The sequence below is a fragment of the Epinephelus lanceolatus genome, chromosome 11 (assembly GCF_041903045.1).
Source record: "Epinephelus lanceolatus isolate andai-2023 chromosome 11, ASM4190304v1, whole genome shotgun sequence".
Lineage (NCBI taxonomy): Eukaryota > Metazoa > Chordata > Actinopteri > Perciformes > Serranidae > Epinephelus > Epinephelus lanceolatus.
This window is the reverse complement of record NC_135744.1, coordinates 30,595,490-30,623,267: the sequence shown is the minus strand read 5'-3', so window position 1 is coordinate 30,623,267 and position 27,778 is coordinate 30,595,490. Positions and strand designations below refer to the sequence as shown.

The window sequence follows — 27,778 nt, the reverse complement described above, 5'->3', positions numbered from 1 at the left end:
ATTACTACACAGGAGTGTAAACATATGGAAATTGCACTTATGTTCATCACCTGTTTTGTGAATGGATGAATGTACTTGTACTTCTTTACACTAAAAGAAAATAAACAGTTTGTGGGTGTTGTGATTCATAGGTTATTATGCAATGGTTGGACTGGTCCGGCCCACTGTTTGTGTCCCATAAACTGGAATGATTTTGATACCCTTGAATGCGGCTATATACCAGTATCTGAGCAGCATTCATCATCAGATCATTGTAACTACTTTATATTACAAACTGCTGGGTAGTCTAACATAGATTTATAAGCCATCATATTTGTGAGTAAAATCATTATCTTCTGGTAACTATAGCATAGCTGTCAAATAACTGTAGGGTAGTAAACATAACAGTATTTCTGTTTGAAATGAAGTGAAGTCGAAATATAAAGAAATTAACAATACTCTAATAAAGTACCTCAACTAGTAGGTAGCCTATAGTAAATTTAACTGTCTTAGTTGATGACAATTTAATGTGGCTAAACGTGAAAAAAGTACCTTTTAATATAACTTACATGATATATTTGATATATTATATTAGAGAAGACCAGAACAGCATGTCTTGTAGTAACATAATAATCTACTGACCGCTAGAGGTCGCTAATGCTCCGCATTAACAGTCACTACAGTCGAGTTTTGCCAGTTGAGGAATGTAGCCAACAGCTAACCAATTTCTCCACTCCGCCATGAGAAGACGGTGATTTCAACCGAAAAACTGCAGCCACAGGAACCATGTCACGCCATAATGTGGTGAACGGATGCAAACTGGTCGCCGTGCTCCTTCTCTGGCTTGGTAAGTGGGGTCTATGCCCTGCTGAGACGGCTAATGTGTTAGCTAAACCGCTAGCACAAAGCAGGATACACTGCGTCAGGCCGGCTGAGAGATACCGGAAGTTGGCTCGATATGGCCTTCAAAGTAAAGTTATTAGCGTACTATGACAGGACATTAGGTGTATTACAGTGGTAACATGTATGAAAAGATGTCTTGGATATTACATTAACTATTTAATTTATTAGTTACTGATACCATGGTTCTGGTTTTGCCACGAAATGTCGGCTATTTTGTTTTATTTTGACATTCAAAACAGGAACTGGTGATTTTATAGTGGCTAGCTTGTCGCACCACAATCAAATGCAGGTGGTCCCATGGGGTTTGCAAACAAGAGGCTGTTGAAAGTACAGTGGTGCACGTCAGTGTAATCGAATATATCATGTAAAAGATATTTTTTTTTATCTGTAAATATACTTCATGGAAAAGTATGCGCACATTAAAATACACAGAAGCTTTCCTGGGAAGAATTAAGATGATTGTGAATCAAGGTACAGCCCATGCTCATTTTATTTGGAGTGAAATGGAACTACACATTTGTCTGTAACGTCGTGCTTCAACTGTAACCATTTCTTCAACTGCAGCAGACATGATAAAATGTGAAAAGCCCTGCACTCCCAGTTACTCTGCCCAGTTAGACCTCTGGGCAAGTTGTCCACACCTAACAGGTGCAACAAATGTAATAGGAGAGTGAGGTCAATCATACAGCCCTACGGAGAGGCCTAATTAGGCAAAGTGAAAACACCTGTGTGGGTGACGTAGCTGTGCAGGGCCTTTAAAAGAGACACTTGTAAAGTATAAGATGCTGCATTCCATCCACTATCAGACTTTCTGGGTTACTCAATCATTAATCTTAATAATTACACCTGTGCTTTTACTTCCATAAATACTAAAAATGTCTGCCTTGAAGGAGGCCTTTTGGCTGATGTGTTTGGAAATATATCGGGTATTAATTACCTTAGATATCAAATACCTATTTAAAGTGTCCACGAAGAATGGCCCAAAAATGTTTTCCAGCCCTATCTGTACCCTTGGCATTGACATGCTTACACATTATACTGTTTACTGCCACACATCCTACACACTGAGAGGTAGCAACTATAGCTGTTGTGGTTTCAAAGTCTGTTTGGAGTTTTCTTGGATTCAAAGTCTCTGTTTTATCTTGGTAAACTACTGATAAGAGGTGTTTGTGCACAAGAAATCAACTGCTTTACTGCTGCTGGGTCTGCTACTGCTCAGGCTGTGCTTGCACCATCAATTCATGTCATACTATGATGTGTTGTTGGTGAAAGTGATTCCTGTCCTGTGTTCATATACGTGTTTCAGACTTTTTTGCACTAATATTTAAGGGGACATTTGGCCCTTTCAGAGTGCTAGGAAATAGTGTCATCACAATTTCACAGAGCCCAAGGTTACATAATCTGTGACCTTGTTTTGTTTGATAAACAGTCCACAACCCAAATAGATTTTTTTTTTAAATGTACAACGATGCAGTGATACAGCCATTTTTGTTGATATATTGCATCCGCTGTAAATTGATTTTCTTTTGATCCACCGATCATCAAATTGACTAAATGATTAATTGGCCACTCATGTCAGCACAACTATTTGATGCATTTTAATGCTATAATGATGCTCCTGCTTCTTTTCTCGCTGCCGCAAGGTGCCTCTGCTGGAGACCATCACACAGGTGGTGCTCATGTAAGTGCTGCCCCCAGATTCTTGCTGTGATTATGGCTTCATCATGTGGCTCAGCAGTTTGTGTCAGACTTAACGAGAATCCCTCTGACTCCCCGCAGGCAGCAGAGCTCCAGGAGCACACGGCACACAGCTCTGTTGGTGAGTGAGGGATTTCACTGCAGATTCTCTGATGTTTTGTCCACACTGTAGCACTGTTTGGGAAAGCAAATTGAATATGTGGTGCATTTAAGGAGGTTTGACTTGATTCACAGAGTGTGAGTGAAAAGCGCAACCCAGACAGCAAAATCTTTAAGATTGTTGGTTATAATAAATACATCTGTGTCATTGTGATTGTGATTTTTTTTTTTTTTTGTGCAAATAGTTTTGCTAATTAAGCAACTTTAAGTATGTGGCTTTCGTAGTCACTTTGTCTTCTGTGTTTCCTTTCATTATGTATATTGCCCTTGTGCAGCACTTTATGGCCTATGTCTGCGAAAAGCGCTCTATGAATACATTTTACTTACTTACTTTTTTGTGCATGTTTTTCAGGATTGGAGGAGGTGGTGTTAGTGATCCAGAGTCAGAGGAACTCCTTCCATGCCCGTCGAGGTACTCAGAGGAAGGTGGAGATACTGCAGCAGGCAGCTGAACTGGGACAGGTAATATGTGGCAGGCAGTGGACGAGCACTGTTACTGGGTTTAGATCTTAGCTCTGGTCTTTCTTGTGTGCTGTTATTGTATCCATAGGGAAAATTAACTCCAATAAAACTCTCACAATGAAAATAAGAGGAGTACCATAACCTTTCAAAATAATTTGTAAAATTTTAATAATCTAAATTAAAAAAAATCTAATCTAAAATTCTCAATACATTGGTTAATTTATTTGATTCTGCTTTTATGCCATGCTAGCGGTGTTGCTCTGGGGACCACAGATGGTCCTGATTGAAATATCTCAAGAACTGTTTTGATGAATTGTCATAAAATTTTGTACAAACAGTCATGAATCTGATTGATGCTGGTGATCCCCTGACTTCTTTGTTAGCACCACCTGGAGGATGACATTTGTGGTTTTAAGTGAAATATTTTAAAAGGGTAAGTTCAGTACTATTCAACCAGGATCATGTTTTCTTGTGTTTTTGTGTCTAACTCACTAATGGGAACAACAATCTTTGAAACTGGTCCAGCATTGAGAAAGAATGCTGCAGACGGCAGTGGCAAAACAGGCTGCAATGCAACCACTCGGGGCATGTTTGAACCATCAATTTATGTTCACTAAAGTGCTTGTTTTTGCCACTGACATGCTCTGATTATCATTTTAGGTGTCTGACAATTTATGGAAAGTATTCCTACAGAGATAGACCATATGATCCTTTTTGATGAACAAAAAACAGCCTCAAGATCACAATCATGAAACCCACCAGATTCCATTTGAATAAGTCTTATTTATCATCGTAAAACACACTTCATTCCAAGTTGACAGAAACAAAATAATACTCACAAACAATCACCAAGTCTGGTTTGGCCAAAATAAACCCTTAGTTCACACAGTTAGATGTGAAAATGTACTGCTCTATATACGCTACAATTATTGTTTATTTAGCAGTCTGGTGAGTTTGGTGTAACGCTTTTGGGGCTGTTTCTGGTAAAGAAAAATGATCTTACTTTCTTACTTTCTAACACCCTCCACCACCAGTGGAGTGGTGGAGGGTGTCAGGTTCGGTGATGGGAGGATCTCGTCCCTGCTTTTTGCGGATGACGTGGTCCTCCTAGCTCCATCGAACTTATCTTAGTGCTTTCGGTGTGTTTATATACAGCACTTTTGTTTATGGCATGGAGCAACAAATATTGTAATCACAATAAGAGCTCATGTTGCGTATATGCTAAGTGAATACATGCCATGTGGTGTGCTGGCAGTAACAGGAGAATGATGCTGCAAGCAGTTTAAGCTGTCATGTGACTTTTGGAGCTTATGTGTTACTGTGGTTTTACACTGGCACCAATAGGTGTCCTCCTTGCCATAGAGCTCTCCTAACAGAGCTGACAGGCACCAAGCTCTCCACTCTCACACTGTAATTATTTACTAATATGTGCCTGCGGGGTCGCTGTGAAAACGAAGCTGTTACAGAGCTCTGTGAAATGAGGTGACAGGCATATGGACAAGACAGCCTACAGAAGAGATATAGAACTGTTGATTTTCCTTAGATGGGAGCAGCTACTGTGAAACAAAAAGAGACAGTCATGCAGTCTATAATCTCATGTTCAGTTCAGACAGAAAAAAATGTCAGAAGGCAGTCAGCAGGGGCTCTGAGGAATCATTTCTGGAGTAGTGTATTAGAAACTAGAAGGGCACTTGGAGAGAGCAGACCGAAAGCTGTGTCTTGCAGTGTGAACCAAAGTGAGAAGTCATTTGTGTGTTTGTCCCGCTCCAAAATTTAATGGCTTCCTCTCCTCCTTGGCCCGTGCTACACCTTCCACCAAGTTTCATGAAAAAACAGAAGTAATTTTTTCCATGCTCCTGCTGACAAACAAACCAAACTGAAAACACAACCTCCTTTGCGGAGCTGATAAAACTGTTATGAAATCTTTATTTCCCTAGACTACTGAAAATGTCTTACTTTTCAAATTTCATTAGTTTTTGTGGGGATGTGGTCGATCCAAGAAGTTGCAGCTGTTTTTCCATTTGCAGTGATTTGATAATGATCGTCTCTCAGCCTCTCTCTGAGTCTGTCTTCTTTTTGAAGCGACCTCTGCCATCACACTGCAGCCTGTAAACAAACAAATGTGGTGAAACAGCTGCAAAACTTGAACACATCAGTGAACGATTGGCCAAGAACAGAGTGGGATCGATGATTGAATTTGACATCTCTTTTGTTTTGTTTCGAAGCCGTGTGTTGGCGGTGGCAGTCTGAGGTGTTTCCGCACCAATTTCTCCCTGAGAGACAAAGAAAATGCAGTTAGTGAGAATTTTGAGGAACATCAGTTTATTATGAAGTGAAGAACATCATGATTCATGTTTAAATGAGAGGTATGGCTATATAAATAAAGTTGAAGTTTAGTTCCTGGGTTATAAAATAGTCACAAAAATAAATGAGCCTTCTGTTGTCAACAAACTCCACGCTGTCATTTATAACTTGTTAAATCAAATGTCAGATTGAACTAATTCTGAAAAAATAAACTTACCAATAAAGTTTTAAATGAAATGTTTCATTTTTTATGACGACCCCAAAATTCTTTGTTTGGCAAATGGAAATAATTAAACATGGATTTGCTTATCATATCATCATATCATACAAATAGGGCTCCCATCAAGGTTGTTGAAGTTAACTAAAATTTAACTAAACACTAAAACTAGGTGTTAAAAAACAGGCCAATCAAAGCACCCGACGTCCCTCTCTTGGGGGACCCCAAGGTGTTCCCAGGCCAGATGAGATATGTAATCCCTCCAGCGTGTTCTGGGTCTGCCTCGGGGCCTCCTACCAGTGGGACGTGGCTGACGCTCCTCTAATGGGAGGTGCCCTATGTACCTATTCTAAATGTCTTAATTGACTCAGAAAAATACCCCCCATATTACAATGAAGAGAAAAACTAACTGAAACGAATAAAAACTAAACTAAAACTAGCAGACCCCACTCTGGGAAAATAAAAACTAATAGAAAATATAAAACTATAAAAACTCATCGCCACATTAGATGGTTCTCTCCTCAAAGGGTTACTATATCCTTAATTTAGACCTTGAAGATTTCTATTAATATTATCCCAAATAGCATTTTGGCAACATAACTTTAGGGGAAATATCTTGAATGAGCTTTCTTCTTCCATGCTTCAAAATACACATCTTAATCATGTCAAGTGTGCATGAAACTGTGATACCAACATGACACCTTTGCTCCTGAAATTTACTTTAATCCTCTTCATACAAAGCTTTTAAGAACAAAAACTTTTTCACTGCTCTATTGAGCATGTTACACTAAAAAACTTGAACCTCAAAGTTCTACTGTTGAACAAGAATTGTTGGACTGTCTCAGAAGTCAGTTTTATTCATAACGGTCCAGATGTCATCTAGTGTTATTGGTGTTTACTCTTTAAAGTAAGAGGCTTTATAAATAATTCACCGTGTGGACCTAGTCGCCCCCAGTTCCGTCTCTGAGGATATACAACTCAGATTGGAGAAAGTTTTAAAGTCTGCTGACGTCTTTCGGGGCTGAAAAAGTGCTGCCACCTTCTCTGAAAGTTTTCTTGAAAAATTTAATTTATATTTTGATCTCAGTGTTCTTCATATGACGCTGCTGGAATAAATCATCACTAACAGATAAAGCACTGATGTACAGGGGTGTTGTAGTAAAGATGTAAGTGCAATATGATCAATAATTAAGTGCCCAGATCAATAAAAGTAAGAGTGATTTTTAAGCAGCATTAACAATGCAGAGATTTATGTGTATAGCATTTCCTATTACTGTGTTAGATTATTGATACCATATAAGTAAAGTTTTTATTTTGGGGGGTGGTTTGAGACTTTACTGTGCTATGAAAAGTGTGAATAGAAAATACACTAAAACTTTTTTTCGTATTCATTAAAATATAATTCACAGAAGCAGCTGTCACTCAGCTGAACGAATGTATATTTTTTTTGTGGGAGTAGAGTGATTGCGTCAAGTCAAAATGAAATCAGATTTACGTGCTGTGAACAACTGCATGTGTGCTTGTGCTGAAGTGCGTGTGTTGTCTAAGTGAAACCTTTCTCTAGATTTGATGTTTATCACAGCGAGATAGACTTTGATTGTATCAAGCTGTTTGAATGAGGTAAGGTTGTGCGTCATGCTTTTTTTGACTGACGCATAAACAGGTGTTTATTTCGACTGGAGGCGGAGAGTAAAGGTGCCAAACACTCAAACCCTGATAGCAAGTTGTCTGAGTGTCTGAGTGTTCTCGTTTATTTGCTGAAGCTCGAAGGGTTTGTCATACAGTTTTCAGTTTTATGTTAGTGCTCTGTTTACACAGATTCATATCCACATCCTTACTTCATGGGGACAGATAAACACTGTGACAGCTGTCACATGGCGTTTAATCCAAGACGTCAGCGTCACTGCATCTTTTCTGCCTCATCATCCAGCCTCATTATAGAGTCACTTCATTTGGATGCTGCTCTCTCAGCACCTTTCACCCACAGCTCACCACAACACTTACAGCACAGAGGGTAATAACCCCGTCTCACACCCTCAGAATCTAAAGTGCAGCTGAAAAGAGGAGTGCTTGCATGTCACCTTTAATGTGTGGACATTAAGTAACCGTGGATCACTGTGGGTATGACATATAATGTAATCAAGTATTCTATTTTATCTTAATTGTAGCTTAACATGGACATATGTGACAGTTGAAACATTCAGAGTCTTAAGCGGCGAGGCTCTAGTGATGGTTAAGTTAGTCGTTCAGTCCAACACTTTGGTCCTGACTGAAATATCTCAACAGCCACTGGATGCTGAGGATGGATTGCCAACACATTTTGCACAGACACTCCAGTAACCTCAGGTTGAATTGGAATAACTTTGGTAAACCCCAGCTTTTCATCAAGTGTAATAAATTAAAATTAGTTTTACTCTTATCTCACATCCCTCAGGGGCATGCACACAAACACACACAAACAAAGAGAGTTTCTTCTCATTTTCAAGTCATTTTGTTTCATGCAGGCAGTTCCAGTTGTTCTTCTTCTCCATGAGCTGTCGCAGTATGAAGGGGACTGGAGTATCCTCCCTGCGCTTCCTCAGTGAGTGTTAAACTCACATATAGAGATATAAACCAATGATTTAAATCAGGTTTAATTGAATTTAGCTTTGATGATTCCTACGGGGCAAATAAGTGCATAAAGTTAACGGCTGCGTGTGGATCTTTTCAGCCTCTCTGCCACTTATGGTCACTTAGCATCCTGGTTTTTCTTCATCGAGGAGGAAACCAGCATCGCACTGCCTGTTCTGCTGCAGGTCCTCTCCAGATATCAAGCCCAAGAGGTGAGATGCACACACACTTACATATATACAGTCTTCAACCCTGTGTGCTGTCTGAGTATCTCCACAGTGAGTTACTTTACTGCACTGGTGCACATATTAAACAAGCAATACTGAGAAAATAACTGAGCACCTTTCTTGTCTTTTTGCACCTTACAGGAATGGTTTTTGGGTAAGCGTCTCCATGACAACGAGGCCTCCATTATCCACCATTATGCCTTCTCTGAAGACCCCACTTCCTTCAGTTACCCTGACCCAGCAGCAGGCTGGGCTCTCAGCACGCCACTGCTTAAGAGGTGTGTGTGTGTGTGCAGATGTGTGAGCATGAATGTCTGATATGTTTCTTCTTTCTGCTTTATTGACATTAATGTTTATAATTGACTTTTTTAAGAGAGGGTTGGTACGCGGTAACAAGGAAGCCTTATCATCATCTTGTCACAATTCAGTTGTCACATTTCAGAGGAGGATCCAAATACAGAACATGAAGCAGGAATGATGACCAAACAAATCAAGCCTTAATGGCAAGCAGGTTCCAGAGAACAAAAACTAAAGGAAGAGGCTAAACAAGATGAAGTAGAAGGGGGAAAAAAAGGGGGGGAAACAGGATGACTGAAGGAACGAGGGACAGCAACAACAAACGGAGATGATCTGACACTGAAACGGTGTGAACACACAGACTAATCCTGTATTCATGTGGTGTCAGAATAATTGAAAAAATTACTTCCCTACTGGGAACATTTTCATGAACACCCCTTCAGATCAAAACAACCTGGAAAGTCAGTGAGAATTGTCAAACACATGGCGGACAAAAGTAAATGTTCAGTTGATAGTAATAAACTTTTATTAATTCTCACATTGCATGTCAATATTTTACTCACATTTAATTTTTAATATGGCTTTAAGTCGCAACTGTTAGTTGCTGTGTACGCAGAGTGACTAGTAGATTAGTTAGAAAAGTTATTGATTAGCTTTAGTCGGGTAGAGCAATATTTCAGTCATCTTCGGGGATTTACTGCTAAAGCAACAAGTCTGGGACAAAGTCAATCAAATAAAGCTTCAAACTGTTATCAACATGTTGTTTAAACTCTGTGAGCACTAAAATACAGTACATCTTTGCACTCATGTTGTTTCCACATTATGATTTAATGCTTATGAACACACCAACATCGGAAGAATGACTTACCAAATTAAATGAAAGGAGGAGGAGCACCTGAATGCAGCATAAATACACAAGTGAAGGAAGGTGTTAGCGAGGGACAGGTGGAAAAAAATGAGGGTGGGGCGGTGGGACAGTGACACAGGCAGGAAGTAAAACAAGATATGACACATGAGGAGTGACCTTAAAAAAAACGGAGACAAACTACAAAAAAAGAAAAGATGTCAGTCACAGTCACATTTTTGTCTGAATTTTAAACAGGCACTCCACTGATTTTTATGTTGGCCCATAAAAGGTCCCCCCCAAAAAATCCAATCTTTAAAATGAAGTTGGTGTCTCTTCTTTCAACATCTTTACTTTTCATGTATTTCAGACTCGCCAAGCGGATCCAACACAATCACCTGAAATCAGACTTTACCATCGACTTGAAACATGAGGTACTGTAAAATGATTTCCTGCAGTTATGTGAATCTGTGTGTCATCTCCTGCCTGTTACTTTAATGCAAAGCTTTTTTGCAGTATTCCTTGCGCGCAAATATCTCCGCTGGGTTGGGCATGTGATCCATATGCCTGCCCATTGCCTTCCCAGGCAGATCTTTTATGGCCAGCTTTTAGAAGGCCACAGGTCTGCTGGTGGCCAGAAGAAGCGCTTCAAGGATCACCTCAAATTCTCCTGAAGAAGTGCAACATCAGTCCACCCGCACTTGAGCCCCTTGCGGCTCCCCGCAACACCTGGCGTGCCACCTGCCAACAGGGAATAGCTCATCTTCAGGAGCAAGCCACAGAGAGGAGGATTCAGCGGTGTACACAGAGGCACCAACGTGCCACAGGGCCTCCCCCTGCTGGTGCTGATATCTCTGCCTGTCTTGTGGCAAAATCTGCGGATCTCGCATCGGCCTGCACAGCCACATGGCTATGCATAGGTGGAAAGCACCCCAGCACCAGCTCAGTGGCCTAGTGGTAGAGTGTCCGCCCTGAGACTGGGAGGTCGTGGGTTCGTGCCCCGGCCGGGTCATACCAAAGACCATAAAAATGGGACCCATTGCCTCCCTGCTTGGCACTCAGCATCAAGGGTTGGAATTTGGGGGTTACATCACCACATGATTCCCGAACGCGGCACCGCTGCTGCTCACCGCTCCCTCAGGGGATGGGTCAAATGCGGAGAACAAATTTCACACACTCAGGTGTGTGACAATCAGTGGAATGTTAATCTTTTAATCTTTTAATCAATAACAGGAACTTAAATTTTGGAGCAATGTCATCATCGAAGTCGATGGACTGCCATAAGCATTACTTTAATAGGATAATTATTGTAAAGACTTAATTCTACTTCAGGCCTCAACAACTGCTGTGAAAAGTGTCATCTATGTCATCTTTCAAGCTGCCTGCTGAGCTTAAAAGCTTAGACATATAATGATGATAGACAGTATCCCTCCGCTGACTGGCTAACCTTTTGTTGAAAAGACCCCTGCAGCTTTCTGTGCCTGCAGCTTTCTGTGCCTGCAGCTTTTGGTAGATCTACTCTCGTATTATTAATACAAAAGCTACACTTCTGAATGTGTGTTTTTGTGTGCACATCAAGCTTGTGACAATTATAGCGCTTTGTCAGTATTTCTTGGGTAAACCTTTCTTTAGCATTGGTTGAAATAACATTATGGAAGAATTTTAAATTAGTCCTTATATGAGAGTTGAGGTAAAGTTGTGTTTTGCTTTACAGCAAAGACGTTGATTCATAATGTTACTCCTTCTTATATTGAAATGCAAAGTCTGAGTCCTAAACCGTGAGCTGTGTGTCCCCTTTAAGAATTCTCAAATGACTTTTGGGTAATACAGAATAATAATTTACCAGGTACGTAAGTGCTTATGGAGTTATTAAGAGCTCCAAAGCTGCCAGAAAAATAAATTCACTTACTGTTTGACGACCCAGACTGAGCTGTTGTACCTATCACAGCAAATAACTCCATTAGGTCAACTTTAATCATCATGTCTGTCTCTGTTTTTCTAGATTGCGTTGTACATTTGGGAGGAGGGAAAAGGTCCAAAGCTGACAGCAGTTCCAGAGTTCTGTACAGAGTCGAGAGACAACTGTGCTACGACATTCACAACCTACCTGCCCAACTGTGTATGTACAGTTCTTATTTAGTAATGTTGACATCAAAGTTTTTCAAGAGTGTGCCTGTATGTGTGTGTGAATATTCCTGAGCGTGCATTAGTGATATGGATATGGGTGTATGTGGATAAAAGTGTACTTGTATGTGGTATGGACAAGTTTACTTTTGGAAATGATTACAGACAGAACATAAAAAGTAACAACCCAGAGGAGCATTAATTATTTCGTAGGTAAACACAGTTAACACTGTTGTGACAGGTGTTACTGCGCTAGACTGAATACGCACAGCTCATATGGGCATGACTAGGTTCTGATTGAGGTAATTATCAAGAAGAGGACATAAAGGACACCTCTAATGGTAGCTTTTACGATCCATCACTTTAAATCGCATTTACAACTCAGCTGTCCAGCTTATTTAAATGTGAAACAGTGAGCACATTACACACATTACCACTGCCAAGGCCTATTCTACAGGAATACAAATAGACAAGTCCCCTCAGACTGCAAGGATGAGTGAGCCGAGTCACTCTCAGTGCTAAACGGAAACCTAGCACACAGCTAACTGCACTGTGCTGGATGAGGAAGCACTGCAGCATTTGTTTGACATAAGGCTGAAGAAGAAAGGTGGTACACAAAACAATGTTCGTCTTCAAGACATCACTCATAAAATCTTAAAGGGGACTTGTTATGCTCATTTTCAGGCTCATACCTGTATTTTGGGTTTCTACTAGAACATGTTTACATGCTTTGATGGTCAAGAAACACTTTATTTTCCTCTAACTCTCTGTGCTGGAACACCTGTGTTTAGCACCATTCCCCAAAAAACCCTTTCCACTCAAATTGGTCAGCATTTCTTGGTATGGCATATCTCAGCATCTCTGCAATGTCCCTGTAGCCGGAAACAGTATAGTGACACTGAGCACGGTTACATGTGCACAATAATCAGATAACTGGGAATAATCAGGTAATGGTAATAATCCAATTTGACGCGTTTACGTGTACTTCAATAATCTGATAATCAGAAAAACCTGGTTTACATGATCAGTTGGATTTCTCCCCAAGTACATGACATAAAACTCAAACTTCCTGTTACAGTAGGTACTCATATCCTTGAAAAACCTCGAAAAGTACGCAAGTCATATATTTGCAAAATAAAGCACTCATCATGCTGACAGTTTATATTCTTACAGTACTGTTTGTTTTTATCATTAACAAATACATGTGAGAGCATTCTAATGTGTAGTTTATCAATGTGGAGCCAATTGTACATACTTTGGGTAGATTCAGAGTAAAAGTACTGCAAAGTGCAATATACAAGTATATTGTAGATAAACTTGTCACACAAAGTGCATAACATATAAGTAACTTATAGAGAATATAAAAATATGTTATTTTATGTAGAATCTTTGTCTGAAAGGAAACAAAAGCTGTCAGATTAACGTAGTGGAGTAGAAAGTACAATATTTCCCTCTAAAATGTAGTGGAGTGGGAGTATAAAATAGCAAAACCCGAAAGAAACCAGATTAAAGGGTATACATGCACCGAATAATCTGACTATTGGGGAAGAAGCTAGATGTGTTTATCTGATTTCTCATAATCAGATAATGGCTTTTATCTGATAAAGCCTATCGGATTATGCTGTTTACATGACCACTTGAATAATCAGGTAACTCCAGAAATCAGATAATGATCGGTTTATTAGTGTGCATGTAAATGCGCTTACTGAGCGCGTTTACATGCACACTAATGCGCATTTACATAGTTCTATTTCCCATACTTTGCATGTGTTTTCTTTCCTTTTGCTTCTGTGATCCTTTAATTTATCTGCATGTAATATATACAAATATATAAAAATACACATTACACTATGCCTGTTGTATGAAGTAAATCTTCTGTCTCCAGATTCTTTGGCCAATGTGCCTGAAATGTACATAAATGTAAAGAGCACCTGTCACAAAGAATTCATGAATAATGCAGCATTTATCCTGAGCTTTTTTAATCACTGTCATGCGTCACAGGAAATGTCTGGTGTTCATACTGAATATTCTGCAAGGGGAGCAGATCAGAAATGACAGCTGTAAATAAGTAATAACATCCAGATTACTGTTGGTAATTTTCTGGAATAAGAAATGACACCTGAAATGAGAATGCAGTGCAAAAGAGATATTATTGTTGACATGTCTGGCCAGATGATAACATATGATGACTGTTGGGACCTAATGTGCCTCATTTTGCCGTCACGACTCAATTTCAAGTCCATTACAGCTCATACATTGTTTACCTCAGACTGTGTTTGTTCTCACCTGTGCACTTTTTTCCATTTTATAGCTATTAATCAAACTGATTTGTCTGTTTTCTAGGGAGATCCAGTGCCAAAGGAAGATGTATTTGTTGCTGTGAAAACTTGCCATAAATTCCACTCAGAGCGAGGTAGGTGTGTCTTGTTCCCAACTCTCTTTAAAGGACAAAATTTATTCATTAAACAATTTAGATTCTGCAGTGGTAGATGAAATTTTCAGAGCCTTTACTTTAAGTAAAAGTTCCAATATGTTGACTTAAAAAAGCCCTGCATCTAAATCCTGCTTAATTTAAAGTATTATTGGCAAAATATACTTAAAGTATCAAACGTAAAAGTACTCACTCTGCAGAAAAACAGGTACCTGTAACAGATCTTAATCTGAAAAGTAACAGGCAACTATATCTGTCAAATGAATGTAGCTGAGTAAGAAGTACAACATTTCCCCTGACATGTAGTGGAGTTGAAGAATAAAGTACCTCAAAATTTTACTTAAGTACAGTCCTCAAGAATAAATGTGTAATGACTTTACTGCACTGACATTCTGATACATATTAGTTGATCCAAGCACCACTCATCAGCCAGACCAACTCTCTCATTTTAAAGCTCAACAGTTCACAAAAATATGCTTCTGAAAACATTTGAGGCAAGAAATTAACAACAGTTTGACCGCAGCTCAAAAGCAGTGACATGATGGAGACTCCTTGGCTCCCATTGGTTGTTTTCATTCAGGTGCTGTAAGGCCATTAGAAATGCCACAAGGCAAAGGCAGCGTATAATTTTTTTCATAGATTATCCGACTCATGTAGTGCTGTGTGAATACAGTGACAGTTTCAGCAAATATGAAAAAAAGTTATTTTTTCTTATTTTTACCAAATACAGCTTTAAATATAATATTACATGTTTTTGTCCATTGTAAAGATGCAGTGAAGAGATTTTTTTTTAATTAAGCAATGCAACACACCTACTAGATCAGTGGTTCCCAACTGGTGGGTCGCAGTCCAAAAGTGACCACAAGTAACTTGCAAAAGTGTCAAATTTGTAAAAAACACACTTTATTTTAAAGCTCCAGTAGGCAACATTGTTTTGGTGTAATTGAGTAAAAATTTTATAATATCCTCTAAGCATAATGTAAATCAAGTGGTCTGAGACAAACAATGTGTTCAGCCTCTAAAGAATCAGTATCGTGCCGATGTGCATCAACCAATCAAAGGTCAGCTCAGACCACTGTGTTCCTATTGGCTGTTCTACTGCATATGCGCGATTCCGTGCTGCCGGCAGAAGGGGAGAGCAAGCGGCAATGGTGAACAGTGCACCAGGTAAAATATCTATTCCAGCACAGCAACTGCCTACACAGCTAAACAACCCAAAAAAAGGAAGACAAAACTCGGTTCCCCGGAACCCTGGAGGGAGGGGAAGGGTGGGGTGGGGCCGGGCCTGGGCGGAGGGCGCGAGGGTCAGCCGTGGGAGCGGAGCCGAGGGCTCTCCGCGGAGAGGGAGAGCCGAGCCTTGGGGGTATGTGTGCGGGGCCGCGGGGGAGGGATGGGGTGGACTGCTGCGCGGTGAGGGAGAGCCGAGGCTTCCAGAGAAGGAGAAATAGAAGAAGTAGGATAAAATACTCGCGTGCTCGTCTGGTAGGAGGGGCTCAGGGCGGAGACGAACGAAACCTCAGATGAGACTCAAAAATCAGCCGTTTTCAGGCTTTCTACCTACTGCAGCTTTAAGTACATTGAATTTCCAGCAGAGAGCTTTTATTTTGAAGTGCCGTTTCCTGCTGTAGAGTGAGTGAATAACAGACAGCTACTTAACAGAGACAGCAAACTAGCTTGAGTCATGGCCAAACACAAGTATGACGCCTAATGTATTAAACTGTATGGACCTTGAACTAAGGACTAAGGAGAAATCTGGACCCTGTGGCTGGACCAGTTGGGAACCACTGTATTAGATGACATGCAAAAATGTATCACTGTGTCTGCTTACCAGTTTTTTGTAAGCAGAAATTGTTCCAAAACCAAATCTGTAAACTCTACGCTGCTAAAATGTTGATTGTGCTGTACATCTGGTGCAAAACTTTCATTTGTCATTGCCAAAATGAATCCTTCCAGTTTATGTTTGTCACAGAATGAAGTGTAAATTAAATGAAAATTCCACAACATTTAACTGCAAAAGTATTTTTTCATGGCCCCTTTTTGTTCACTGCCACTCGCTGAACAGTCTGCTGGTCCTTCAGTTCCAGTTAACCTGTCAGGTGAAAACTACTCGTTTAAATCCACAACCTCATCCAGGCTGTCTGCTGAAATTGCATCAGTTTGTGTAATTATCCAGAACACTGATGTGTGTTTTTAGGGTCAATATGAGCCAGCAGTTATGGACCGACTATTTTAAAGCAATTAAGTTGGCCGTTACTTTAAATTCAGGCTATTAGAATTGCAGAGTGAGCTGTCACTGTGATTTACTCCACAATCAATCAGTTAGTGGATTTGATTGAGAATGAATTCTTGCCATTAATAAAAAAATCAATTATGTGTGATTACAACTGGCAGGTATCATTTTGCAGTAGCGAGCAAATGGTGCTCTTGTCCAGATCAGCATGCAGTGAGTGAGCCTGTAGTCATCCAGTGTCTTATACAAAGACAGCTTAATTGTTTTCTCTCTGTCCTGTCACATGTCGTAGACGTCATTCATCATTTGATTCCTTTGGAGTTTACATGTTTCCAGTAGGGACTCAGAGATAGTTTTAATTATGAGCCCTGTATGGTTCAGAGAGAATAATGTTTGAGGTTTAATTGTCTCTCCCCCACCTGGTCTCTTTGTATTCCTCTGTCTCCTCACAGTACCGGTGGTGAGGGCAACCTGGGAGAAAGATGCTGTGTTTATAGAGTATTACAGCGACATCGCTGATGCCTCCATACCCACAATCAGTCTGGGAGTGCCCAACACTGAGAGAGGTGAGCTGATGTAGGATATGTGGGAGGAATTGAATCACAGAGTTGTCCTGGAAGCACTTGGGGGAATACACCAGGAGAAGTTGGAGGTGTAGCCAGCCTGCAGGCCTGACCAGAATTGGATGCTGAAAAATGCCACATGGACTGATGGTGGTACACAAGATGATGTGCAGAAACTTAATGGGTACACTCTTGTGGTTTGCTCTTAGGTTGGTAATGTAGGTCTGTTGGTCCACCACCTTGGTCCAGACTGATATATCTCAACATTCTGGTCATTCATGGAGGATCATAGAGGATCAGACCAATTTTGAGTGGACGTCCCAGTTATGTCACAGCAGTTGCACGCCTGTACTGGTGGCAGAAAAACAGCGGACACCGGAGAGAAACAGTTGAGATACCTGAATGAAAATGTCCTCTTGTCGCCAGTATATAGTTGTTTTACTTTTTTTTGTCTTATACAGCTTCGTTTTTCGTCCTTGTCGCTGGCTCGGCAGCACATCTGTCCGTAATAAACAAAAATCATTTGACAAATCTTGTTATTTAACATCCTGGACGTGACCACAATGTAAAAAACTGTATGCATTGCGAGATATGTATGTCTTGAGTTATTCTTTTGTATGGACGCTGGGTTTTTCCACAAGGTGTATGAAGATGTCCGACCACTGTAACATTGGCAGTACTCAGGGTTAGTTTTTTAGTGCAAGACCATACACATATGTGCATACATACATTATGATACGTGTTGTAGAAAATTAAATTTTGTTCCCAGTTAATTAGAATCTTGATATTCAGGCTACAATCACTGCTGGACGCTCAGTAGATAAATGTGTGTTTGGCTTACATGAACTGAATTACTGACTTGGTGAAAGACAATTCATCATCATCATCATCATCATAAGGAACTGTAAAAACTCACATCAACCAAGCATGGATTTGACTTATTGTCCTTTGTTTCATGTGCAGAATCTTTACATCGTTAGCAGGTCCATGATCGTCCAGTTCAAACTAAAGCTTTTATTTTCATTTGTTTGTTCTTGATGTGAGATCGTTGTTAAAGGGAGACTGAGGACTGTAACTCTGCAGACTTCCTGTCCTCACACACTGTCAGGTGCACCACAGACGGATGAGTCAGTGTATGGACAGACAAATCAAAAGACTGGAGAGTCCAACTAAATTATAACTGTAACCACAAAGCTGTCTTCTCCCCAGTGAGGAGGTGATAGATAGAGCCAGAAACAATAACGGCACTGAGCAGCTTCAGCAAGAGGAGGACAGACACCTATTTTATCTGTGTATTACCTGCATTCTTGTGTGAGATACCCCTGATTACAGCACCGGTCTGTCTGTTTCACTCCCTCGAATGAGCTGTGAAATCCATTCAATGACACCTCCATCTCTTCCTCGCATCCATTCTTATATTTCTCTTGTTCTCAAGCTGATGGAAGTATCACACTGCCTCTCATGTCCGCAGAACCACACTCTTTAATACTTTTCAAACCCAAGCTTTGGTTCATTTTCTAATTTTTTCATCCTAGTAAAAGGGTTTTCTCTCTTTCTGTAGTGTGATCTTTTCTTTTTCACCCTTTTTATAGCACCCAGGAGTGTCTGACCTTCCTTGTTTTCTTTTTGTCTTTCTTTTTACATTTCATTTTTCTACCACATCTTTTTTCTGTTTCTGTTCTTGTGTTTGTCTTTTCACTGTGATGTTTACAGACTATTCTAGCTACTTTATCTTGATGTAAATATATTCTGTGTCAATGTTTGCGACAGTCAACAGCATTTTTTATGCCTGATATTATCAGTAGATACAGATCATGTTTTGCCGTATGTGCAGTGCCAGCATTGTGGTTTAAATCTCACAGCTTATGATCATGCATCAGAAACATACTGACAAAACTGCTATGAATAGTAATATCAGCAGTGTTGCATTTTACACCCACACATTACTTGATCTCTTCAGCATGAGCACAAATCCACTTCATAAATACATTTATTCTAGCTGTCACAAACAGACTGCTGATATAAATCTTTCAGGGGGACTGATGAGGTCTCATGCTTCAATTTTTTCACACTGTTTGTCGATGCGTCCTCTCCCTGCAGGGCATTGTGGGAAGACATTTGCCATCTTGAGGCGGTTCCTGAGCAAAGATGTGCCAAAGGCTGATTGGCTACTCATTGTTGATGATGATACGCTCATCAGGTAACTTAGAGAAAAGTTTTTGTTTTAACTTACTACTGTTAAGGCCTCTACATGGCGGGAGATGGATGAATAAACAACACAAAAAATGTGAAATACTCACCTGTGAATATTTCACATCTAAAATATACACAACCAGCTGTGATGCACATTTGTGACAACTGACCCTTTGCTAACTCCTGCCCCCAGATGCAGACTGGCCAATCATAACGCAGCATCAGGCCAGCTCAGACCAGGGTACAACAACAACACAGCTGTGATCCACTGACTCTAGTGCAGTCATTTCAGATTTCCTTCATTTTCAGGCTGATTTTGAGGAATTTGAAGCTGATACTCGTTACCTGGAGAGGTTGGAAAAAGATATACGTTTCTTCCCTGTTCCAAAACCAAAGTCAAACCCTGAAAAGTGTAGGGTTAGCTAGCTAGCTACTGAAGATATAGCCTACTGAATGTATACACATGCTGCTTTTGCTTTGTAATGATTATAACAGTGAAACAAAGACCGACCCTGCTGTACAGGAACCAGTGAAGGGACGCAGGGAAACGTTGCTGATATTCAACCAGCTGTGTGTCATCACATTGTGTGCAGATGAATGTTGGTTGACTCCCATGGAGATGCCTGCCTGTCCGGTGGCGGAGGTCCGGGTGCTGGCAGCAGCACGGGGGTGAAGCCAAACACAGATCATCTGCACACACTGTGATGCCACACAGCTGGTTCAATATCACTGATGTTTCCCTTTATATTCTTTGTCTTCTGTGGCGATCAGCAGTGATGTGGTGGTTCACTTTTACACTGTGATGTGTAGCCTATAGTTCAGCTTTAGCTTCTAACTATCTTTGTCTTTTTAACCTGTTGTTGCTGCTGAGTCAGTTTGACATCCTGGATATATCCTTCAAACACAGACTGTAGACCCCTCTGTCTGCTTCTCTCTGGAATCACTGTTTCATGTGCAGGGAGTGCAGTTAGTGACAGTGTGGGCTCAATGCTTACTCTAACAGCTTGTCGGACCATCACAAAGGGGCGGGGCTTAGCGAAAGATTAATTGCAATGGGTCCGCCATTGTCACGATGTGACATGATGTGATATATCCATTACATGCAAAGTGATTGGTTGATCCCTCTACTCAAGGTGCAAAAGCTCATTCTATGTGAAAGTAAGATATTAAAATGTGCAAATATTAAGATGTGCATGTAATAATCGCATGAAAAAACACCCCCAGTGTGTAAAGGCCTTTGATTCTAATAATTTAAAGCATCAACAGACAGTAAATAAATAATTTCTTCCTCTGTTACATCTCTTTTAAAGATGTGATATATGTGAAGATTCTGCACACACAGGTGACACACTGGCTAATCATTCTGCTCGGGTTCAGAGAGCAGTAAGAATTCTAAAGTTATAACTTGCTGATGTCTACTGTGAGCTGGCAGCAGGATGTGAGAGATATTACATATCTCTACAAGCCCGTGAGAAAAGCTCAAAGCCTCAAAACCATTTTTAAAGTTGTTATTGTGCAGTACAAAAACAACTTTATAAATGTTTTTTTCCTCTAACAATCCTGTGAAGTCTCTTAGGACAGATATTTGATGTATCTCGGATGTTATTGTGCTTGTCTTCATACAGTCTGTACAGGTTATTGTTTGTGTTTGTGTCTGGGAAGTATCCATGCATGCCTCTGTCTTCCTGTCTCTTATTGTCCATTGTATTATTGCCCATCTTTAGTTTGCCCAGGTTGCGGCGACTGCTGCGTTGCTATGACCCAAAGGAAGCGGTGAACCTGGGGGAGAGATACGGCTACAGTCTGCTACAGAACGGATACAGCTACACCACAGGAGGAGGGGGGTAAGGCTGTTGTGCAGGGTATGTGATGGTGCCGTTGGTGTTAAGGTGTGTTCAGACCGAAAAAACAATCAAGTTTTCGCCCTGATTTTGACCCTTGGGCTGCTTGTCTGTACTCACCTTCAGACTGTAACTTATCAATGGACACACTGACAATTTCTGTGGGAATGTGTCTGCGTCTCTCATACTGAACCAAGAACTCTGGTTGTCTCTGTTATTTCCCTCCAGCCTCCCAGCTTTTTCTTCTCATGTATATATGTGTATAAATCTGATTGATTAACCTCCAGGATCCAAATGTTTTACACAAGTTGAAACATTCTCAAATTTCTATATGTGTCTTTCCATTGACTTTGTGTGCAACCGTGCCACCTCTCAAATTGGCTTTGTGTCTGAACACACACTTATGGGAAATGAAGCTGCTATGCAAGCTTTTAGCAGTGCCGCAGTAAAACAAAACTCAATATAGTATGACAGCGTTACTTATATTTTACAGTACATTCTGTGTCTGTCTGTCCCAAAACTTCATTGCGGCTGCTTTCCAGCAAATACTGAAACATTCTAAGTTTTAGAGCCGTTTTTATTCAGTGCACCCTGAAAATGTTTGAAATGTTTGGACAGTGAACAAAGAATTTTGCACATTTGACATATCTAGTAATTTTGTCAAACAGCAATGGCAATAACTTAAAGTTGCTATAATCGATATGTATTTAATAATCATGGATCAAATGGCTACTTGTGTGCTGCTATGACAACTCCTTAGAAGCTTATGTACACACACACAGCAACATTATTCATTTGGAGCTGTGTCTCTGTCCACCTGATGAATGAAAGTCCAGTATTCACTCTCTTTTAGATCTGTTTTTGGTCTCTACCGACTCCTGAGGTTAATATCTGGCTCTTTAATGGCTAAATGCCCCACTATGTTCTTCAGCTAATTCTTTTTTTCTGGTTACATATGATGTTATGAAAAACAGTGTTGGAAGCACTGATACTGACACACAGCAGGTGTTCCTCATGCATGGACAGTCTAAATGCTATACATGCAGAAAAGGATATATTCACTCCAAAATTCAATGAACACTGCCTCAAAAACTTTCATTGCCATGAGTATGTGATTTGAAACAAAAACAACACAAGTTTTTCTCTTATATCATACACATATATTTTTGTGAATTCCCTTTCTTTTTTAAATATGTGTTTTCTGTGTGTAGAATGGTGCTCAGTCGGGTGGCGGTGTCCAGGCTGCTCTCCAGTGGGTGTCGCTGCTACAGTGATGATGCTCCCGATGACATGGTGCTTGGCAGGTGCTTCACTTCCCTGGGTGTTCCCATCACACACAGTCCACTGTTCCACCAGGTAGGGACAAAACACGCACACACACACACACACACACACACACACACACACACACACACACACACACACACAAGAATGTGTTCTTAATATAATTGTAAGAACCTCCCTTAGCTACTTTTGCTTTTCAACCCCTGAATGTTACAAAATATTCAATAAGAACAAGGTTTGATGACATGTATGTCACCAGGTTTGTTTAAAAGTCAGCTTCCATAACAACAAATTAAAAATCTGATGGTTTAGTAATTCAGGACAGCACGCATAGTGTTAATGTTGTAACTGTGTTGCACAGAAACCAATAAATAAGATAAAAAAACATTCAAAAACAGTTTCTTAGAGCCCAACTTGGGCATCAACCTTTAATCCAGTGTCAGATGAGGCTCTGTTTGATCCTCTCTTTATATTTGTTATCACTAAATGTGGGAAAAGAAGGGAAGACTGCTTTTTGGTCAATGCAGGCTATAATCGCAGAATATTAAATTAACTACCCTGGAGCAATAGTCACATTGTTAGCCACCTTGGGAATCCCCTGATATAATGAAACATAAATCATTAAAGGAATACTGTGCCGATTTTCAGCAAGCTTGGTTTAATGATAGTGTGAGTCGTGTATGTAAATGAATTGTGGTCAACTTCCCTCAGTCATATCAGAGCCCAGATCTCTTTATGCTCATATTGTATTTTTTTTTTACCTCTTGAATTAGGCAAATGCCACATTGCTTTTTCTCTGTTTTGGTTGGTTATGTAGCACCAATTTAAAAAGTATTAGCTTTTTTTTGGTGCACAGACAGCCGAGTTTTATAAAAAGACCATCTCTCCAGCAGTGAAATAATTTTTTAAGCAGACACTTACATGCGCTCACACACACATACCCGCATACAGACAAACCATTTGTTCTTGATATTTTAGGCCCGACCGTATGACTACTCTGAGACATTGGAGCAGGCCATCTCCTTCCACAAGCACTGGAACATAGATCCCATCTACGTCTACAAACACTGGCTGCAGGACACACACCCAAGAGATGAATTGTAGAAACACTGTGTGTATACAGTATGTGTACTGGACTGTAGACTAACAGTGAATCATAATTTGCACAACAGCGTAGAGCTAATGATGATAGAACAATCACCAACCACGACAGTGACTTTGATGTCCACAAAAATTCTTCAAGCGTGCCCTAAAATATAGTTCTTACAAGCCTTAATGCCTGCATTGATCAATATTTTTTATATCAATGTTAAATCAAAAGACTTTGTTTAATGTCGGAGCGGAATTTTCACCTGAGTCTTTGGCTCTACAGAGGTTTTTAGCTTAATTTAGCTCATCATTTTGGTTTGATGGCCTTCGCAGAAACACCCAGACCACGTTGCCTGTGCGAGCAGTGCATGACGGTGACTTTGCTGAACTGCTGTGGCTTGCACATGTGCGGTGATCACATACAGCGTTGTTGTTGCACCGCTGCTGCAGAGCTGCCTGCTGCTAAAACAACTGTATTGCCTAAATTAAACGCCGACAATCATTTATGGAGCTGTGCAAGCCACTGCATTGTCACCAACATGGTCATAACAATATTTCACAATAAAAAGCCTTTTGTTGACAGATGAAGGGATTCTGTCAACAGAAACATTGTCAGAGGGCTTTTATTTTAAAATGGAAACATTTTTATCATATTTATCACGTCTGTGACAGATATAAACATTGAAACTATAGTGAATGGTGATGTAACATCAATATGATTATCAAAAGACCATTTTCGCTGTCGCACACGCGCTGCTTACTCAGGCAGTGTGGCCAGGGCATAACTGCCAAAGCAAAAAAGTTACATAAAACCAAACAGCAAATAAACAATCTGAGTGGATGCAAATGTTTCTTTGTCTCTGCTGGATGGATATAAGCAAGTGTGTAAGCCATATGAGGGTGACTGTGTGTTTGTCGACTGGTGCCCCTTGTGACCAAATATTGATCACTGTAATGCAGCTTTACGATACTTTTTCAAAACTGTAAAAGTAGCTGGTGAAAAAGCTTCTTCAACAGTGCTAGTTGCTCTGTGAGGCTGTACTAGGGCACAGCAGTGTTTTGAGCTATGATGCTAACACTAGCATGCTAACATTCACCAAATGTCAGTGCTAACATGCCGATGTGTAGCTGGTACTTTTACTGTGGTCAGTATCTTAGTTTAGCCCATAGAGTGTAATAGTCTAGATACTGGATGCCAAGATGGCTCCTACTCATTCCAGTGGAGTTGCCTGCCTGGCCATACACCAAAAAAGTTTTCTCGCCTCCAGGTTTAATTCCGCCGTGTGCGTCCCACTGAATTTGTGCAATAGTGTTTCTCCTGCTGGCCCCGCCTGCAAGTTCCCACTCTGCTATCACTTTACTCCTGAACAAAATTTTAACTTTGAACCAAGCTGTATAAATAAAGATTATGTTAATATATTAGTTAAAATGTCCTCCTCATTTTTGAGTACTTGAGTGTTACAGTAAGAAAGGTGAGAATATGAATGATCTGTGTTGTATTGGTGAAGAGACATCCATTGTTTATTTGTTTTATTTTATTTATTTAGCTAAATACATCCCGTAGAGTTTGGAAACCGCTACAAGGGAGACATGGCCATGACGGCAGCCTGAACAGTTTCTGACAAAACAAAATCAAGCAAAAGCTTTAATAAAATACTAATAAAAACAGGTAACAATACTAACACAGCTAAAATACTGGAAGTTAAGCGCATAGAGATAATTAACAAAAAAAATCACTCACCAAAAAACTTACAGTAGTCTTATTAATAACATGAACATAATCCATTTATTTCAGTAATATTTTTTTATCTTTGAAACAAACTTCCGCGTGAGGAGTTGAGTGAGTGTAGTGAGTATTTTTCTGAACTTCCTGTTTGTATGTGAACTTCTACTACTGGAATATGATGATGTGACTGAATCTCAAATGGGGGAATTTTCAGCCGAGTTTTGTAGAATTTTGTTTTTTATCTGTGAACGGCAGAACGGTGTGTTTGTGGGTTAGTCAGTGTGGACTGGTGTAAAAGTAATTACAGCCACAGCTGTGCTAAAATGCCTTTTTGCAGCTGTTTTGATAATGAAAGATATGCTTGTGCTTGCTTGCTTGTTGAAAACCTGAAAATTACATATTTTTAAATGATTTGAAAATAAAATATTCATTGAGTTGAACAAAACTTTTTGTGTGTGTGTTTTTTGCTTCATGACACGACTAGATTGTTTACTGGAAGTGAGAATCATATGGCGTTGTAGGACACGCACTCATACACAATCACACACAGAGAAACACTGCTCTTTTCTCTCTTATCTTCAAAATAATGATGCATTTCAATGAATCACTGCCAAATGCTACACAAAGTTGTAGTAAACAAAACGCTGCTGCTATTTTGGCAAAGATTCTTTTAAAGAATAAATTACATCTCAAGAGACCAAAATACTACTAATAATAGTTCATATTATTTTTAGGCACCTTTCAAAGCACTCAAGGACACCTCACAAGGCAGAGTTAAAAAACAAGTTTCCGTAATATACAATAAAAGTTAATAAAATGACAAAAATCCTAATTATAAATATTAGTTATAAAATCATCATTGTCATCATGTGTGTCTCCATTAAATTCGACGGAATATGCCAGCCTGAACAGGTGTGTTTTCCGATGGGATTTGAAAGTGGAAAGGGGGTCAATATTGCAGCACTCATGTTGGCAGCACACTGGTGTGGTGGTTAGCACTGTTGCCTCACAGCAAGAGGGTTCCTGTTTCGATCCCAGGAGGGAGCCCTTCTGTGTGGAGTTTGCATGTTCTCTCCTTTTTCTCTGTGTACTCTGGCTTCCTCCCACAGTCCAAAGACATGCAGGTCAATTGGTGACTCTAAATTACCTGTAGGTGTGAATGTGAGTGTGAATAGTTGTCTGTCTCTATGTGTCAGCCCTGCGATAGTCTGGTGACCTGTCCAGGGTGTACCCTGCCTCTCACCCAGTGTTAGCTGGGGTCAGCTTGGACCCTCAGCTGGGACCCTCAAGAGGATAAGTGGTTACGAAAATGGATGGATGGATGTTGGAGAGAATTCCAGAGGCGGGGGGGCAGAACAGCTGAAGGCTCTAGATACCATGGTAGTTAGATGGACAAATGGTGATGTGAGTGGGATTGCAGAAGAGGATCTAAGAGTTTGGGAGGGTGTGTAGATATGACAGAGTTCAGACAGGTAGGAAGGAGCTTGAAGGGGGGAGGCAGAAACTTGAAGTCAATGTGATATCTAACAGGAAGCCAGTGAAGCTGCTGGAGATTAGGAGTGATATGATCTATGGAGGGCGTTCTGGTGATGATACGGGCGGCTGAATTCTGGACCAACTGGAGTTATGGAGACACTTGAGAGGGCAGAATTGCAATAATCAATACGAGATGTAACCAAAGAATGAACGAGGCTAGCAGCACTCTGAGGTGATGGGCGAAGACGATTAATATTTCATAGATGAAAGTATTCGACCGAGTAACATTATCGATTTGGGCCTCAAAGGACAGTGTCCAGGATGACACCCAGACTCTTAACCTGAGGGGATGGATGGACATTAAATTTGTCAATGGTTAGAGAGAAACTGCAGTTTAGCCAGAGTAGATTTATTACCCATGAGGAAAAAATTTATCACCATTAAGTTTGAAGATGTTGCATGAAAGCCAAGATTTAATACCCAATCAGCAGTCGTAAAGGGATTTGGGGAGGGGGGGGCGTGGAGGTACTGTGTCACACTGTTCTCATTTCTTTAGTCTGTCTCGGCACAGCTCCAAAACGGACTGACATAGTGTCTGATGTAATTAAAGTTGTAAATAGGAAGCTTATAGGTCACTGATTGATTGCCCTGCTGGGGATACCACTCCTCAATGACATTACTTTTTCTTTTTTCAGCCTCAGCCAGTGTGTCTTTCATTTTTTCCAGACTTTTTGTTCTCATTGAAGCAAAAATCCCACAAATCCTGAAGTGCCTTAGTGCCATGTCACCGTGACATTACAGCAACAGGGACATTGAATGTCCATAGTGACATTACCAGTAGTGACAGTCTTTTTTTGAAGGCTTTGTGTGATGCTCGGTAGATGACATATTGTAAGAAGCATGTATGCGTCCACGCAGAAAGAATAAATTCATCACTGTCGCATTATTTATAACACTCGGGAATAATCGCTTGAATTATTACTGGTGTCTTGTAAGCACGACAGGGAGATAAATTGCTTTAAGTAACTGATACCGTTTTTCAGTTTACTCTCCTTCTCTGCACTCCCCTACTCTCAGAAGATGAATTGTCAATTTTTCATGGTTAAATGTCTGTGCAACCT

At 40.2% G+C, this 27,778-nt stretch overlaps 1 protein-coding gene across 2 annotated transcripts; it reads left to right on the top strand.

The window, feature by feature from the left end:
* The first annotated feature begins 653 nt into the window (after positions 1 to 653).
* b3glctb (beta 3-glucosyltransferase b) lies at positions 654 to 25,626 on the top strand. 2 transcript variants are annotated; one of them, XM_033638447.2, is made up of 15 exons: positions 654 to 826; positions 2,526 to 2,563; positions 2,662 to 2,701; positions 3,092 to 3,201; positions 8,227 to 8,303; positions 8,433 to 8,544; positions 8,701 to 8,837; positions 10,071 to 10,134; positions 11,703 to 11,819; positions 14,168 to 14,237; positions 16,938 to 17,051; positions 19,149 to 19,248; positions 20,966 to 21,085; positions 22,294 to 22,438; positions 23,345 to 25,626. In XM_033638447.2, exons 1-15 carry the CDS (start codon positions 766 to 768, stop codon positions 23,468 to 23,470), a joined length of 1,431 nt encoding a protein of 476 aa, XP_033494338.2. In that variant the 5' UTR covers positions 654 to 765; the 3' UTR covers positions 23,471 to 25,626. The 2 variants fall into 2 exon arrangements, with proteins under 2 accessions (XP_033494338.2, XP_078028626.1); XM_078172500.1 differs by having other exon boundaries at positions 24,724 to 24,860.
* The last annotated feature ends 2,152 nt before the right edge of the window (positions 25,627 to 27,778 follow it).